We start from the raw sequence: 17,282 nt of genomic DNA, 5'->3' as shown, positions 1-17,282 counted from the left end.
AATTTAACTTTAACACAAATATCCTCATTCGGTTTGGCATCGGTGACGATTTTCCAGCCACAGCAGTTGGAGAAAGTAGAAACAATACGTGGGCAAACTGTGCCTGTCGCCCTGTCAGAGGAGAGCTGCAGCCACAGGAGCATCTGTGACTGCAAGTTTAAACTGTTCTTTTTAACTATAATATACTTGAACTATAATGTATATATACACACACATAAAAAATATAATGTCTAATATCCAATTATTGATATGATTGGGAAACAAAAGATAAACTCACATTTAGTTAAAATGTATATGTGACTATTTCTTTTAATGCTATTAAAGGTCCCGCACAGTCTAAAGGTAGATGTCCATGTGTTTGTGATTATAAAGCAGGTCTAGGTTCCATATTAATACTGTGAAAGTATCAAAGCCTCAGTCCACAGAGAAATGCACACAAGAGAGGCTCAGATCCTCTCTTCTGATTGGCTGACTGACCTGTTGTTACTAGAGCTCCAGAGAGAAGCCTGAGAGAGGAGATGTAAAACTACACTGAGATGGTTTTTGGTTCTTAAAACCACAAATATATCTTCTGATGATATCAACACTTCAGATAAAACACAGGAAAATGTAAAATATGGGACCTTTAAGACCAAAGCTAAACACCTCTGAAGTTTGGTCAGGTAAATAATTATTGATAAAAGTGTTGTATTATGTTTCAAAATCAAAATTTTAAATTACATAAATCCATCAACTAAAATCAAAATCCCTGCCAAAGTCAACAGGTGTGTGTTTGTTCTCAGTCACCGTGTGTGAAGCTGTAACGGTTATATGCCCGATGCAAATGTGGTGTCAGAATATAACTGAACCACTTTCAGGTGTGTATCAGTTTTCATTACTTCCTCATATCAAGTGTTCATCTCGTCTTTTTTCTCTCTCTCTGTCTCTCCACCTGCTTATTTCCCTCCTTCCCTTCATCCCCTCTAACGTCATCCAACTGCCTATCCTCCTCCTCCTTTCATCGTCTCGTCTATGTGACTGGCTCTCTGGGATTTTTCTGTGTAATGTGTTAATGACGTGATACGATCCAGAGGATGAGGCTGCCAGTGGCAGCAGGTGAGAGCAGATAGCTGATGTGAAAATAAATTCCCACAGGAAACTCTGTGTGCCCCTGTGTTACAGGAAGTGAGTGTGTGTGTGTTTGTGTTTGTGTGTGTTTCATGGCTCCCCTCGCTCCTGCTGCAGTGGTCAGATAACGTTAATGAATCAACAATCGCTCTGAAGAGAGATAAGGAGGATGGAGGGGGATTTTTATCTGTTTTTAAAATATTATGTTGTGCCCATTTCATGTTTTGTGAAAATGATGAACATGCATTTTCCCAGCTGTCCCCAAAGATCCTGACCATCTCGCCAACCTGCACCTCTCTCTCTCTCTCTCACCCAGTCCTTTATCAGTGTTGTCTCAGTTTGTGAAGATAAGGCCAACAACTCATCGAGCACTGATTTTGTAAAACCCCAGATTACATTCATCGAAGCCGTTTTGAGCCTCCAGCACTTTAACATGACTTTAATATTCTCATATGACTGCTGTGAATAAGACATGGTTAACTTCAGGCAACTAAAACTACTTGGTAATGGTTAAAAAAGACAGTTTCATTGTTGGTTTGAGACAAAAAACGAAAACAAAACTCCAGAATCCAATGTAAAATCAAACGCTCTTCATGGCTGCCTACCACTGACATCACCACCTGCACGTTACGTCCAGAAATCTCGGGCAAAAATTTTGTTAGAATTGTACAATAAGAGAGAAAGTTTATCTTCAGATGAAGCATCTGCAAGCCATCGGCTGAGAAATGGAGCAGATCTAACCCAGACAGTGTTTTCCCTTCAAACTCTCAACCATGTCAGATGTTAGGAGGAAGGGTTTTCGGTTGTAAACTGTTGATGTTTTGGTTGAGTTTGGATGCTTTGGGTTGAGGCTGAAAAAAAAAATGGCACAACTGAAGGAAACTTTGTGGAACACAAGTAAATTGTGTAATGACGGTGCCATGATGGTGAAGCAGCGTGCACAACACCATGATCCTGGAGCTAGCTCACCTAAATGGAGTGCAGTCATATATAATGATATTTAGTACTCTTTGTGTTTTTCCTGCTCACAAACTGAGCTGTGAAATGGGCGATTGCTGCTGCTGATCAGAACTGACAACACCTCACTTAAAAACAGAGCAGGACTGAACTGTGGTGGGTGTGTTGCTGCAGGTAGAGGATGAAACATGAATGCATGCTAGACATTACAAGTTATTCAACTAGGTACACAACAGTATTTGATTGATTGGCCAAAGCAGCAGAGCCAGGACCATGACTTTGCCTCATTAGCCTCCATTGTTGGAGCTGAACTGCTTCTGCATCATCTGCTGGAGAGCCACTGTCGGGGCGAGAGGAGCCTCACTGAGCATTTTTACATGGTCAGTAACTTGAACATGTTGGCATCCCTGGTGAAATATAGTTTTTCCAAACCATAATCAGCATGGATGCAACGGGTCCTCCCTTGCCCCCCCCCCCCAAAACATTTCATCCCATAACTCTCCGAAAAAGAAGTGCCCTCCAAACTGTTTGTGTCAGATGGTTACTGACCTGCAGTCCCTCCCAGGCCCACCTAATCAATCCAACATGGCCCTCATTTCGACAGCAGCCCACGGTGGGCCCATGGCCCCTGCACTTCCATAAATACACTAACAGCTTTCTTAAATACGTGACAAAACACTGTTAAAGTTTACAGGCTGGGCGTCTATGTGCGCCCTGTTTTTCACCAGGGGAGGAGTTACTCCTCCACCTGCAGCGGAGGGAAAAAGGAGGAGGATATAGCTCCATAAAAAGTCAAACTGGGCCGTTGAAGTCCCACACACACACACACACACACACACACATTTGTATTTCATACACCCACCTGCTCTTGATTGTCCAATTTGTTAGCACTGTAGTGGCCGCAGGGGAGGAGAGAAACGGTAAACAGGCTGATAGCATCTCATATGAGATCACTGGGGCTGGAAACATACTCTAAGCAGAGAGACTGAGTCCAGCATCGAAATACACACATGTAGACACATACTGTACAACTGTGAAGAGGAAAGCAGGCATTGTTCTGAGTGACAGACAAAAGGCCGTGGAGCATTTATGAGCACGATCTGCGCTCAGGCCAGTTTACCGTGTAAACAGAGTCTCCCTCTAACAGTTCTGCAGCCCAGAGGTCAAGGGTCATTCACGTCTGGGTTAGAGTTCAAACTCAACCTGTTGAGGAAGTCTGGAAATTCAATTCACAAAGACAGTTTGGACTGACACCCGCACTCTGTACCGGCCGCCCCCTTACTCTCTTCTCTGCCTCTGCTTTCTCACTTAAATCTCAGAGGAAGTAAAAAGGACGACTTCCATTGAATCTTCACTCTTTCATTTCCTCACATTTGTTCCACAAGCAAACAAACAAACATCGCTCATCTGTTGCAGCTATCTGTTTTCAGATTTTGTGGAAAGACTAAAAATACAACCCCCCCACACACATAAGTTGCATCTGTCTCCTGCTATCTGACTCGCTGCTGCAGCCAATCAAATTGCACGATCACTGATAACAAAACATATGTAGAATTTGCTTCCTGCATTGTGTATCTTGTTATGTGAATGTCTTTGGTTTTGGCTTTGTGATAAATGTTGCAATTTTGAATAATGTTGATGAAATTGTCCATTGATTAATCAATTAAATAACCAATTAAGATAAAATTTTCTGCACCACTCCCTGATCTCCATCCACTGCATGAGCTCCATCTCTCTGCAGACATTTCCCTGTGCTAACAGCTGTGATACTAGGTTCTGCAGGCAGTTTGTGGTGTATGGTGAAAGAAATATAAGTAAATCTAAACAGTCATTTGGTCCGGTGAAGTCGAGAGGCAGCGTTTGCATCGCCCTCCTCCCCCCCCGCTGATGTTTGTTTTTCTTCCTTCCTCCTCAAAGAGGGCAAAATAAATAAAGTGCTTTTCTGGCCCAGCATCACTCGTCCCCTCTGCTACGGATACCCCTCTCTCTGACTGTGTGTGTGTGTGTGTGCGTGCTTGATACTGGGTTACAGTGAGTTAAATCAGGCACAGAAAATCTGAAGGGACTATTTTAAACACCTTTCACATCCTCTTTAGCCCCCGTAACTGTCTATTCATAACTCAGCTATGACAGATTAGCATGTAGTGGCTATATTTAACATGACTTAACTGGTGTCTGTGGGTATTTTGTGTGTGTGTGTCTGTGTGTCTGTGTGTGTTCCTGCCCCCCTTTTCCCCCAAAAATGGTAACACACCCACACCAAATGAGAGGGCTCCTTTGAGAAATGTGTTTCGCATGTTCTCACGGTGTAAAAATGACGCTATCGCCTGAGCTCCAAGAATCAGCTGCTCTGTCCACATTATATGGAGCTGGGCCCAACCTGTGTGTGTGTGTGTGTGTGTGTGTGCTGGTGTGTTCATATGTGTGTGTGCATGCATGGAGGATGTAGCTTTCTGTGTGTTTTTAGGCTTAAATAGTGAATGACAGTCTTTATGGGACCCCTTCCCTCCCTCCAGTGAAAACATGGAAAGATTGTTTACTGAGGACTAACTGTTCATAGAGCCAGAGGTCACAGTCAAGTTCATGTGTGTGTGTGTGTGTTTGCGGACTTCCCCATGCATGTGGCTATGTTTAGATGTACAAACACGCTGATAATATCAAAGGAATGGGTGAAGGCTTGATTGATGGTGTAATATCAGTTTGAGGTGGGTGAAGGAATCTCGTCTTCTCGTTGTCTACTTCATCTGTCTACATGTTAACATCATCTGTAAGATACTGTTGAGGCCCATCACTGGAACAGGGTGTCGTTGTCAAGTCTAATCCTGGAGCTGTCATGTGTAAATCTGTCCAGAAAAAGATCCTCCATCGTTTTCATCAGCAGCTTCAGGGGTTCGTTGTGAGAAGAACAGAGGAAGATCTGTGTTGAAAGTCAAGACGACACTGTTTAATATCAAAGCTATCATCAGTACACTGCAGAAAAGCATTTGAACCACAATTAGCTCTCATTCTCTGTTACACACGCTAACAAATGCACAAAAAATAGTCAATATTGGTTTTTAATTGGATTTATATTAAATATCTTGTAAAACTAAAAAAATCACTTACATTATCAGCTGGTCCTGTGACAGATCAAGGCTACATCCAAACTTTCAAATTCATTGTACAATGAAAATAATCTCCACTCAGACGAGCATTTTAGCTTCGCATCAGAAATAATCTGATGCTAACACACGTCACATGACCATTCACCACTGGAAGTCAAGGCTGATGCTGTTTGTTTTATTCTGGTGAAAGGGTCACGTGATGAACCCGACCGAGGGAAAGTTCCTGAGCTATTCTAGTCACAAAATGTTGTAAGTTGTTGTACGTTTTGTCATTGCTACATAGCAAACATTAACAGCTGTTTAGAAATGTTGCAAGTCCAGCATCAAACTTCTATTTCTGCTGAAGTTAGCATGCTAAATAGCTAGCCCCGGCTTGGCTGGCCCATCTCATCACTATCCGATACCGAGTCACTGTCGTATCCAGGCTGCCCATATTATAATCCCTTGTTTTGTAAATGCAAAATCGCTGAACCTCCTGGCAAGACCGGTAAGTAAACAGCTGTTAATGCTAATGTTGGCTATGTAGCATTAGCAAAACTTAACAAACAAATAGCTCTTTTAAATACTGGACGGTAGACCCTCTGCTAAGTTACACTGACAGAAGTATTTATGTTGTCTAGGGAGTAAAAACCCTTAAAAAGTTGGTGTATTCCTTGAAGTCGACTTTCCCTCGGACACAGTCGTGCTTTATATCCCACCAGAAGCAGAACTGTGTGAGTGGGATGTCTCGGACTCGCTGTGATTGACTGAAATCTCCCTCGTCTGTCAGACTGTGTGACCTCCTCAGGGTAACAGGCTGCTGTCTGTGAAAGAGCATCCTCTGAGGTTAACCACCGCTGCGTGGCTCGGCCAGCAGAACATGGTCACAGTGAACAGACAACGCCGAGGTGTGGTCATCTCTGCGTCATCCCGACCATGTTACAGCAGCCTGTGCACGTGTGTGTGTGTGTGTGTGTGCGCAGAGTGAAGTCAGACTGTAAATATAGCCCTGTCTGTCTTCAGCTCGACGTTCAGACAGTCTGTGTCTGACGAGGAAAAACTGCTGCAGTCTCTGACTTTTTTGGTCAAAACACAACAGGAGAGAGGAGAGGGGAGGAGGGTCAGTGGGGGTGAGGAGGAGGGGGGGGGGATAAAGAGAGAGTGTGTGTGTGTGTGTGTGTGTGTGTGTGTGTGTGTGTGTGTGTGTGTGGTGGGATGGGGGGTGAAGTGAAGGGGGGGGTTTAACAATTTCAGCCATCTCTAAAAATAGGGGGTTCTGTAAAAGAAAAAAAAGCTGTTCTGCTAAAAATCACAGCTCCATAGCAGCCATTTGGATGATGTGCGCTCCCTGAGGTGGAGCCTGGGAAAGTTAGCTGTGTGTACTAGCATGTGGCTCTGTGTGTGTGTGTGTGTGTGTGTGTGTGTGTGTGTGTGTGTGTGTGTGTGTGTGTGTGGAGCTGAATTGATTGATTGAGGTTCTCGGTTGCATTTACGCAGAAAAGTTGGAAAGTCCTGTTTGGACTGATACGGCCCATGGTTAGCCTGTCCTGGTTTAACCTAGTTTGGGGTGTCCTGGTTTGGTCTGGTCTGGTCTGTAGCTCGGCCAAATCCACCCCTGCCCTTTACTGACTCACTACAAGACCATGAGGGATTGTGGGACGCAGGCGGACCCAGTCCTTATACGAGCAGGAGGATGGTGGTCAAACATCACTGAATAAAGTCATATAAAATATGTTGGAAAGGAAAACTCATCTGTTGAAAACTTCTCTTCTCAGGAACTCGGGGAATGTTAGCCCACCAGTCTCCATTTCAGTGGTTTTCCAACTCGATATCTGGTCCCTCTGGCTGCCTGTGAAAAGGCTGCAGGCCTGTGTTGTGCTAAACTGAGATTCATTTAAATGTTATTTTTACCAGCTGGTTTATCTGTACTGGTTTATAATGGGTGGCAGGACTTAGTCACCGAGCCTCAGACTGAATGTCTCTGCAGGCCCAGGTTGAGAAGCATATTTTTTTTGTGTGTTGTTACGTTGTTAAGGGCGATCACCAGAGACCAGTGTGCAAACTGATGTCAAAGGAAATATTGTTTCATGCAACATAATGGCATGAAACAGCCTGAACAGTCTGAAGACCTAATGAACATCCTGCATTGTTATTTTAAGGACATTGACTCTGGTTTCTGTCACACTGTGATGTCAGCTGTTTTAACTCGCTACGACAGTGATGACTCTAACCCCAAATATTTATACAGTCAATTCTTTTCAATAATGTGCATTAGATGATGCAGAAGCCCACATATACACACTGCTATGTGTTTCTCCAGTGTTAAAGTATTAGATGCTTTTATTTGTTGCTTTACAAACAAACAAATATTAGTATTTTGGGATTTTGTATTTGTACTTTAACACATTAATTATGAATTATCATTCAGCAGCAGCCTTAGTTAGGATTTAGTTTATATCTGAATCCAGTTTTTTGTGGAGTATAAAACAGTAAAGCTGCTGTTTGAAATGAGCAGGTATCAGTTATAATAGCTGCAGTGTGGCATGGACACCAAAGCAATAATCTTAATAATATAACCATGTTTCAACTCGTGCTGTAGACAAAATACAATAAACTGCTCAGTGCATCACTGTAAAAAAAAAGAACAATATCAAATTCTATCTATAAAATATCTAACTAAGTAATAAGAAAAAAAGTCCTGACAGAGGAAGATGAAAACCTTTTTATATTTGATGCTTGTGAAATTCGATGCTTTGGACACATTTTTGGTCGGTGCTCAAAAAACACTGAGGTTCAATCCCCCGCTCTGATAAAAAGCCACAGAAAATGAGAAATGATCCTGCAGACTTGTATGAAACGGCCCCTCCTCCCTGCACCACCCACTCGACAGTGTCAAAATGTTTGTGCTGATGTGGGTTGTGTGTCGGTGTTGTGTTGCGCTGTGGAATTGTTCTGTGATTTGCTGTTTAGAGAAGCAGGGAGGACTCAAATCATCTGGTTTATGAGATGACACAACTCTGACAGGGCGCGTGGAACTATCGATATGATAGTTGCACGCGCCCTGTCAGAGTTGTAGAATGTGTGTATGACAGGATGTGTGTTGTGTTTGTGTTGCAGTAAAAGAACAAAAAGATCCTTTGAGTGCTGAGCTTCAGAGGAAGCTGTCAGACGTGTCTGTTCTTCTCTAATCCGGTGTTTGGGATTATCCTGCACTGTTATGGAATGCCGTTTAACACACACATACACACACACACACATGTAATTTCATACACTCTCTGCTCATTCAGGTGACAAACACACCCACTTGTTGAATGGCTGTGAATGTAAACTGTCTACATGATGAAGTCAGTGTTCGTCCCACCTCTTCTCAATGAGCCCATTGTCTTAAATTATATCTTCTATATTATATTAATCACATATTCTGCGTGTGTGTGTGTGTGTGTGCGTGCGTGCGTGTGTGTGTGTGTGCCAACATAAACAACAAACACAGCAGTTGTGTCACCTCAACAAATAAGTAAATACACACTACATTTAAAAAGGAGCAGCGTTTGTTTGTCTTTGTGTTTTAATGTCCCCGTAGAGGCGTGGCGCTTAAATCTCCTGGCAATCAACCTCGATGATGGGGAAGGACCAAGATTAAAATGACAGACAGCTCCACTCTGGGTGTGCAACAGTTTACACTGCACCTCACACTTTAAACACATTAAGAATTTTAAGTCGCACACGTTTGAAAGCAGCAATGTCTGGTGTTGTTTTTGCACAGTTGACATTGTGCTTTGTAGGAAGTTACCACACCAGACACAGCACAGGTTTTCTCTCTGACATGTTTTACTGTTGTCACACAACTGAATGAATCTGGGTTGTTGCCAGAAGTGAACAAGTCAACATTACTGTGATGTGCACTTTGCTGGCAAACTCAGGTTTATCACTGTAGTGTAAATATTTCATGTCTCACACTGTTTTTCATCGATGACCATTAAAATAAGTTAAAGTCTATAAATTTTTATATTTTTCTGATCTAAATTAGAAATTTTAATCTCAAATTTTAGAATTTTAGACTTTATTTTTCTTAAAGTTCTTTATTTTACAGTGATGCACTGAGCAGTTTGTCATGTTTTGTTGAAATATGAATTGAACTGAATTGAAAAAAAGTTGTAACAATATAAATATAAATATAGATACATGTTGGTGATGGGAAACCTGTCCTCTGAATAGGTGTGGGCGGTATCCAAACATATCTGGAATATCTCAATGTTATGTTATTGTATTTTATGCTTCGGGTAGAAGTGATGCTGCCACTAAACAGCAGTTTAAAGTTTATTTGTCACACGCCAAGGTGCAATGTGCAGTAAGCTAAGCAGTGAAGTGAAAGTGGGACTCAGCAGCAGGGCAGACTCTGCAAAACTGCATATATTATGAAAAATATTATGAAAAATATTTCATATGGTGGGAAATATCACGATATTTGACATACTGAATATCGGCCCTCGCCTGCCTCTGAATGCAGAGGACAGGCTGTTGCTTGTTTTATAAGATTTCTTGGATTGCTGGCACACAGAACGTCATTATTTTGGGAAACTGTATTTACCTCTTCCACACTGTCTCATATTACCACTGCTACTGTGATGAAAAGCTGTGTTTTGTGTGTTGAAAAAAAAAAATGTTGGTTTAGTGTCAATTTAGGACAAAGTCAGGACAAAATTAAGGTTCCTTAATATTGACTTATCCAATACAGCATGCGTTCATGACTGCTGGCTTTACGCTGTACACTCTGGACGTAGTATAATAAACGGTGTATTTGTTGGTAGTTGTACGAGGACCAGACTGCCATTCATTACTGGCCTGGTTTTAAAAACTGAAATAGAAGCCAAGATTGAGATCTGTGTGGGAGAACGTAGAGGAAGTTCCCCATGGTCCGTGTTATTCTCTGAATTGTTGTGATGCAAATAAAGGCCTTTGTAATTACAAATAAGATGAATTTGAAGTTAAATATAGTCATATGTAAACATCTACAGTGAGAGGTTATCTGGCCTCTGGTATCAGTCAGGTCTGGGGCCTAGGTCATTCTGGAGTCGTAATTTCAATACTATTTGCCTAATCTGAGTACAAGATGGCTGCAGATGATTGCCAGCGTATCCGGGAACCAGTGGCCTTGATGGATGTGGGTCCGAAAAGAGCAGCTGATAACAGCCGACTTGTGACGTACGTGAGCGAGACCATGTTTGAGCTGAAATGTGACGTCGACGCAGTGCTGTGTTTGTGAATGCACATGTCTGTGTGCGTCCACGTGAATGACTCGTATCGTAGCTGTAAGTGCAGGTCATTAATCTCAGTATCAGTGGTATGAGGCGGGGCCCAGGCAGGCAGGCTGGAGCTGGAGCTGCGTCTGCTCCCATTCAGGCCTTTCCCTCTGGCCCACGCCAAAATAAGAACACTTTTCTTCTTATTTTTCAGGCTTTAACATTCTTGTCTGGCAGCTGTGCAAGCATGTTGTGGAACAGAGCTGAGAACCTCTTAAGCTACAAATGATCTGGAAAAGCCGGCTCTGGTCGAGCTCTGCAGAGGGGAGGACGGGAACCTGCAGCTTCTCTAAAACTCTCAGCGTTTCCATCAGGGCTGATCTTAAATCTGAAGCCACAATGATTCAAACAGACCCGGGTCTTAAGTGCTTAGAAATTAAAGGCAGTAATGTGCTACACTGTATGTTGTAGTTCGGAATTTATTATGTTTAACGTAAAGATCTGCTTTTGTTTGTGCAGGATTTTGAATGATTTGAATTTGTGGCTTCATATGAAAGTGGCTTTGTCATGTGTTGATGAGGCAGAAAGTGTGTGTGTGTGTGTGTGTGTACGTTTTGTGTATTTGCCCACATCTGGTATAATACCTGTGTGTGCTCGGATTTGTGTGTGAAAGCCCGGGGTTAATGGCATTAGCAGGCTGTGATTGGGGCTGATGGCTTTCCGCGGCCGTAATAGCAGCTCCATTAAGTGTTTACCGTGAGCCATTCCACATGTCAGCTGTAGTCAAGCAGCCGGAGACGGAGGACCGCGGGGGCTGTAACAAGGCCGGGACAATGGGAGGGAGGTGAGACGCAGAGGGGGAGGAGGGAGGATGGAGGATGGAGAGGTCAGCTGGCGGCAGAGGAGGAAGGTCTCGATAAGTCATCACTTACGATGTGTTTTTTTTTTTTTTTTCTCTCTAAGAAACTTTTTTTGACATTTCAGCTTTTTAAGTCATCGTGGAAAGTGAGAATCAGGATCTGTTTTCAGGCCGAGGACTCTGATTAAACGCCGTCAGAAAGCATCCACCTCGCTCAAAGTGTTTGCTTTGGCGAAGACCCTTATTGGAGATTGATAAAGTGACCTTCTGTTCATTCAGGTGTTAGTGACAGAGAGGTTAGGACCTGAGCAGCACGTCTTTCGCAGTGGTGAGAGTGAACTTCGTGACCTTTGCAGCGTTATTCTGAGTCAGCAGGCTGCCTCTGGTTTGTAGCAGGGATTTTCCCGCAGCCTAGTAGCTCCGGTTTGTCGGCCTACTCGATCTGTGCTCTATCTGACAGGGACATGTGGAAAGGATTAAATATAAAACACTTTCAGGAAAAAAAAAAAAAAAGTGGAAGCCACGTCTCTGTTCTGTAGAAATTAGTGCCAAATCCTCATTAGTTTATTTATTACTCATGTGCTAAATTGTTTGTTAAAGGCCTGTTGTTAAAAAGCTGCATTTCTCCACTTTATGCACTAAAGAATATACTGAAAATTCATCAGGCGGGACAACACGTGGCAGGTGTTGTTTTCACCTCGTGAGTCTGTGTGTGTGTGTCATCGTGGCAAAATGTGATCTTGTAAACACCAACTGCAGCAGGAACACAACTGTTCAGAGACAGTCACGAAACTTCACAGGTCTTTAGTTTGGATCAAAGTGACGGCCCATTCCAAAGACGGGTGTGGGCCGACCCACGAGTACTGATCCTGCCTGCAGTAATGTGGTAACAATATGGTAATGACTAATGAGCATTTGCGGGTTTGAACATCAACCTGTTGGCAGGCGTAGCGGCTGCGTGTGATACCAACACAAGGTGTTCTGCAGTTATTGTTGTTGTCCATTTGTGCGTTAAAGCATCACAGATAATTATGTTGCAGCAGGTTGACTTCTACAGCTGTTTCATTTTCAAGTGGAGAATTTAATGATATTTTATCAAATCTGATTCCTTTCAAATCCCAACTATTTAGGCTTAAGGTTATAATCACATTTAAGAAGGGACCTGTTGGTATGTTTCATGTTGGTCTTAACATCTTGGGACCATGTTGTCACTTCATCATCTTGTCCAGTGGATTGGTTTGTTTTCATAGATTTACAAAAAGGCAGAAAACTCAAGTAAAACAAAAAAAAATATCAATTTTTCCTGATCATTTTATACTAAAAGAAGAACTTCTGAATCCCTAGAGCCAACTTCAAACTAAGTTTGGATACATAGTTACACATAGTTACATACATCTAGTTACAGTAAATGACCACCTACATGTAGTTGAGGGGGCAGCATGGATAGTTTAATATAGAAACATTTTAAGGGTAAAATAAGCCGGAGGAAAGCTCAGTTTCTGGTCGATTAAATAACTGACAGATCATCAGTGGATTTCATCATATTGATGTAAAATCCTCTAAATCCAGCTCAGTGATTTGCAGCATTGCCCACACAACCAAAGACACTGGGAGAGTCACCTCAGAATAAACAGTATGTTTCCATGTAGAGATATATCACACTGGTCAATTGTAATTTAACAATAAGAAATTTGTCACTGTGGATTGTGAGCTTGTTTGTCTGTATTTGAATTTTCTGTCCCTGTTAGTTAAACTGACAAAGACGACAACGAGAACCAAAACATTCTCATCAGAAAAGTATGAATTCACAGATGCTACACGTCCGTGTTTTTCTACAGTCTCTGAACAAAACCCAGCTTTTGAACTTTGGACACCATGTTACGAGCGTGAGGATATAATTCAGGTAAAGGGGTTCAGGGTGGTTTGAGGGGTCGGTATCCGTCTCTGAGCCTGGAGTCGAGTGTGGAGTGTGTGATGGGGGTCATCCTGTGGCCATGTGAACAGGAAGGTGCTGGTTCAGTGTGAAGGGCTGAACCTCTGAGCTGTTTATCAGATAGCTAATGAAGCAGAGCAGTACTGAGAGAGGCTGTGGGGGGGTGAGGAGTGGAAGAGGGGCAGAGAGGGAAGGGGAAAGGGGGCAAAAGGTAAAAGGAGGAAGGGAGAGAGGGGTGGGACAATGTAGAGGAGTTAAAGAAAAAGATGGAGCTTTTAAACGTGGGAATATTCATGGTGCTGCAGGCTGAGGCGAATCAACCACAGTCTCCCATGATTCCACTGAGTTTTATTCCCACTGCAACAAGTAGAAAATACACATCATATTATTTATTACGTTTCCTGGTTCAAAATCAGCAGAGGCCATATCACTCAGCTCCCGCTGTAAACATTTTCTCTGGCTGCCCAGAGAAGCCGAGCTACGTTCCCAAATCCCATCATCACAGCCGTCCAGTTTACTACCGGCTACACATTCATCAGCAGGAAGAAGGAAAAGAGTGCGTTTCATTACAAGTGTAAATAATCAGCCAGTCAGACGATCAAAACAGAATTACAGTGTGGACGTCAGCATTGATGATATTTCACTGGTCGCAGTGTCAGTTAATTATTATTTTGACATCGTAGAACATGAGTTCACTTCTCATAAAAAAAATTATGCAAACCTTAAGTTTTTGTGTGTTGTTTTCAGTTTTAATATTTTTATTTTTATTATTTTCAAAATTATTGTGTAATATGGGCTGCAGCTTATTATTATTTATTATGATCAAGAAATTTTTTTTGTATTAATTATTTGATTTAGAAAATGGTCAAAAAATAATTTAAAAAATATTCAGGACAGTTTCACAGAGTCTTTACATTGCTCATCATGTCAAAAACCCAAAGATATTCAATGTATAATGACATATAATAGAAAAAAGCAGTAAATCCTTACATTTTAGAAACTTGTTTGGCACTTGGCTTTAAAAATTACTGAGATATGCAATTATTTTGTCTCATGTGTTTTTTATCACCGTCTATCAACTTTGGACCATGTTGTCTTAGAATAAATCAGAAATATAAAACATAAATAATCCAAAAACAAACCCCTTTAGGTGTTTATTTGGAAAAGGAAATGTTTAATGACGTGAGGTCCATCAGGCTTGAATTTATTTATTGTCAGTCACTTTGGACAAAAGCATAAAAGCCAAATAAATGATTTTTTTTTTTCAATTTAAGGTTGACTTGACTTAATTGTCTGTCAATCTAACTGTTAATTGAGTTCTGTACTAATTATATACTTGTCTACATCTGCTGAAATGTTTCTTTAAAGAAAAAAACATCACTGACTGATGAATGTGGTTGTATGTTAATTTAATTTTCTCGTCAATTTAACAAGCACAAAACATGGAGACACAGATTCTGATCAAGCTGCTCTGATTGGTTCGTTCCACCGTCAGTCATACGTGGAGGTGCCGATATTGGCTCGTGTGGCAGTGTGAGAATCTGGTTTGTTCATCAGGGGCCAGAGGGTGAGAGGTCAGAGGTCAGGCTCAGGGGAGCCATCAGCCTTGAGCGGTCAGGTGACCCTGAACGATCCTGAGATAGGACGGCCTCGCCTCCCTGAGGAGGAGCATTCCATCCCTGCTAGTGTGTGTGTGTGTGTGTGTGTGTTGAGAAAGCAACTGGTACATATAAAACTTTACGTCACAACAAACCTGGTTGATTTGTTTTCTGCAGCAGAACAAAATGTCAGTTGCTTGTCCATCAGTCTTTATCACTGCCATGAAATTCAGTATCGATATCCATGATCTCCAAAAGTTAATTAGGTGACCCCCCCAACCCCACCCACCCTCCATTTAGGACACTCCATAAGCTTTCCTTCAGCAGCCATATTGCCATATAAAATTATCTAAATGAACACTGAAGATCATTTCTGATGATGGTCTTGACCTCCTGACCTTCTCTCTGGTCTGACCAACCTTGACCAACACCTTGGTTCATGAAAAAGTGTCTCCAAAACAAGCTGGATGCTCTGGATGTTTCAGGGCTCTTTATCATAATATTTTGGCGACACTCTGACATTTCCTCTAGCACCACTATAAAATTCTACTCATGCAAATTAAATATCTAAATCTGACGGGCAGGATGCTATGAAATAGAAAAATAATCAAGATCGTTTTTCCATCGTGTGCTTTTATTTTGTCGGGTGTAACGAACTTTGAAGCTTCCAGCAGCTGCTACTGGGAATTTCTTTTTTTTTTTTCGTTTTTTTTTTTTTTTTCCAGTGTGAGTGTGTGAGTCTGCAGAAGACACATCTATGAGTACTATTGCAGAGGGAACACAGGATCTGCTAAATGTGCAGAGTGAGGCAGCCAGCTCCAACCTCACCACATAAAACATACTGATGTGGCTGGCTGGAACACATGGACACACAAAAACACACACACACACACATATACACAAAGACACACTCCATTCAACACAAATCCAAGTAGAGCAAATAAACTGTGCTGATGTGCTCCTCAGAGAGCGACGCAGGCCGAGCGTCTGAGTCACCTGAGTAGAGGCAGAGGAGGCCGACTCTCCTCCTTCCTGCTGTCCTGCCTGAATTACAGCTCTGCTCTGCTGGAGAGAGGCCACAGCTTTTTAAACTGTGTGTGGCTGCACATTCAGTGTGTGTTCCCATGTGAAACCACAAGGGTCAGTCACTGTTACCTGGCTGGTTCTGGACATGTCGGTCCACAGAGTGTTTACAATTAGGCTTTGGCTTTTAGATGTAAGCACCTATCACATTTGAGCTCTTTGTCTAATCAGGTTACTAACACCTGTTTCTTCCTCCACTGTTTCTCTGTACAGTATTGAAACAATGGATGATTGGTCTGTGAAAGCTCTAATTGTGTTGCATTTACAGGAAGTGTTTTGTTGGCAATGAGAGAATGAGAAACTGTGAGTTTTCTGCTTGAGGTTGTGTTGCATGACTATTAACGCAGACCAGTCGGCACCTAGTTGAGAAATGTAAAGATAAACACAGAAGAGTCGCACAAGATCTAGACATTTATGACAGTTTATGGCAAATTCAACCTGCTGAATATAAAGAACTAAAGAATTAAAATCAATATCCTGACTGGCTTCTATAAAGGCCAGAAATTGAAAGTTCTTCTGCTCTTCTTCTTCATGTGTGAATACATGAGTCCATCTGTCTGTCTGTCCATCTGTTTGTCTGTCTGTCCGTCCCTGGCGAGTCTCTTCCAATCAGGATGGACGTGCCAGAGGTCAGCAACTCTGACCTGCTGGCTCTGGTTCACCACAAATATTATGGGACCACTCACAGACGCCCTCGCTGGCTGTTTAATATAGAGCCGGGTCCATTAAGGGACCCAGACTATCAGCTTTCACTGGGCTAATAATAAAGCTGCCTGCACTGTGTAGTTAGAAATACTGAAGTCAGGATGTTGGAGGATGTCATAGTTTTATTTCTTCAAGTTTATCGTCTCCTTAATTTTGCTATTAAGCTGTTGGATCGTGTCAGTTTTCTGCAGATCTATGTGCGTGCATATGTGCATGTGCATTCATGGCCACGTGTGCCAGCAGCACATTGGGCCTGGGGGAGTGCTCTGTCCTCCTTTCCCACAGTATGTGTCCCATGAGCCCTCGCAGTGACGTCAGCACAGAGGTACGGGCGAATGCCCCCCTCAGAGGTCGCAGGTTCACTTCCTGTCTATCAGGATCGAGCTGGGCAGCGTCCAGTGTGAAGCGCCAAACTGTCTTTATGATCTCTCAGTGGTTTAACCTCTCTGTGTCTGTCTGTCTGTGTGTGTGTGTGTGTTTTTCAGGCGATGTGGCTGATGCTGCAAAAGGAGGAGCCAGAGGATTTCGTCATAGCGACAGGGGAGGTGCACAGTGTGAGGGAGTTTGTAATGAAGGCCTTTGAGCATGTGGGGAAGACTATTGTGTGAGTACACAGACACACACAGACACACACACACACACACACACGGACATACAAGCATGCAAAGTCCTTAAGTCACATCTGTGTGACTCAATCAATCTTACCAGGTCAAACCT

The 17,282-nt window shown here is 42.4% G+C and overlaps 1 protein-coding gene across 1 annotated transcript in view; it reads left to right on the top strand.

The window, feature by feature from the left end:
- The window catches only part of gmds (GDP-mannose 4,6-dehydratase), a 164,220-nt gene that overhangs the window by 110,736 nt on the left and 36,202 nt on the right, over window positions 1-17,282 (top strand). Inside the window, exon 8 of the mRNA XM_071486565.1 lies at window positions 17,051-17,169. Within this exon, the coding sequence (XP_071342666.1) occupies window positions 17,051-17,169 (119 nt within the window). The remainder of the gene's footprint in view (window positions 1-17,050; window positions 17,170-17,282) is intronic.

This window comes from Trachinotus anak, unplaced genomic scaffold (assembly GCF_046630095.1).
Source record: "Trachinotus anak isolate AG129_WGS33_773 ecotype Australia unplaced genomic scaffold, CSIRO_AGI_Tana_v1 ptg000010l, whole genome shotgun sequence".
Taxonomy (NCBI): Eukaryota; Metazoa; Chordata; class Actinopteri; order Carangiformes; family Carangidae; genus Trachinotus; species Trachinotus anak.
Note: the sequence above shows the minus strand (reverse complement) of the source record. Positions and strands in the feature narration are given on the sequence as shown.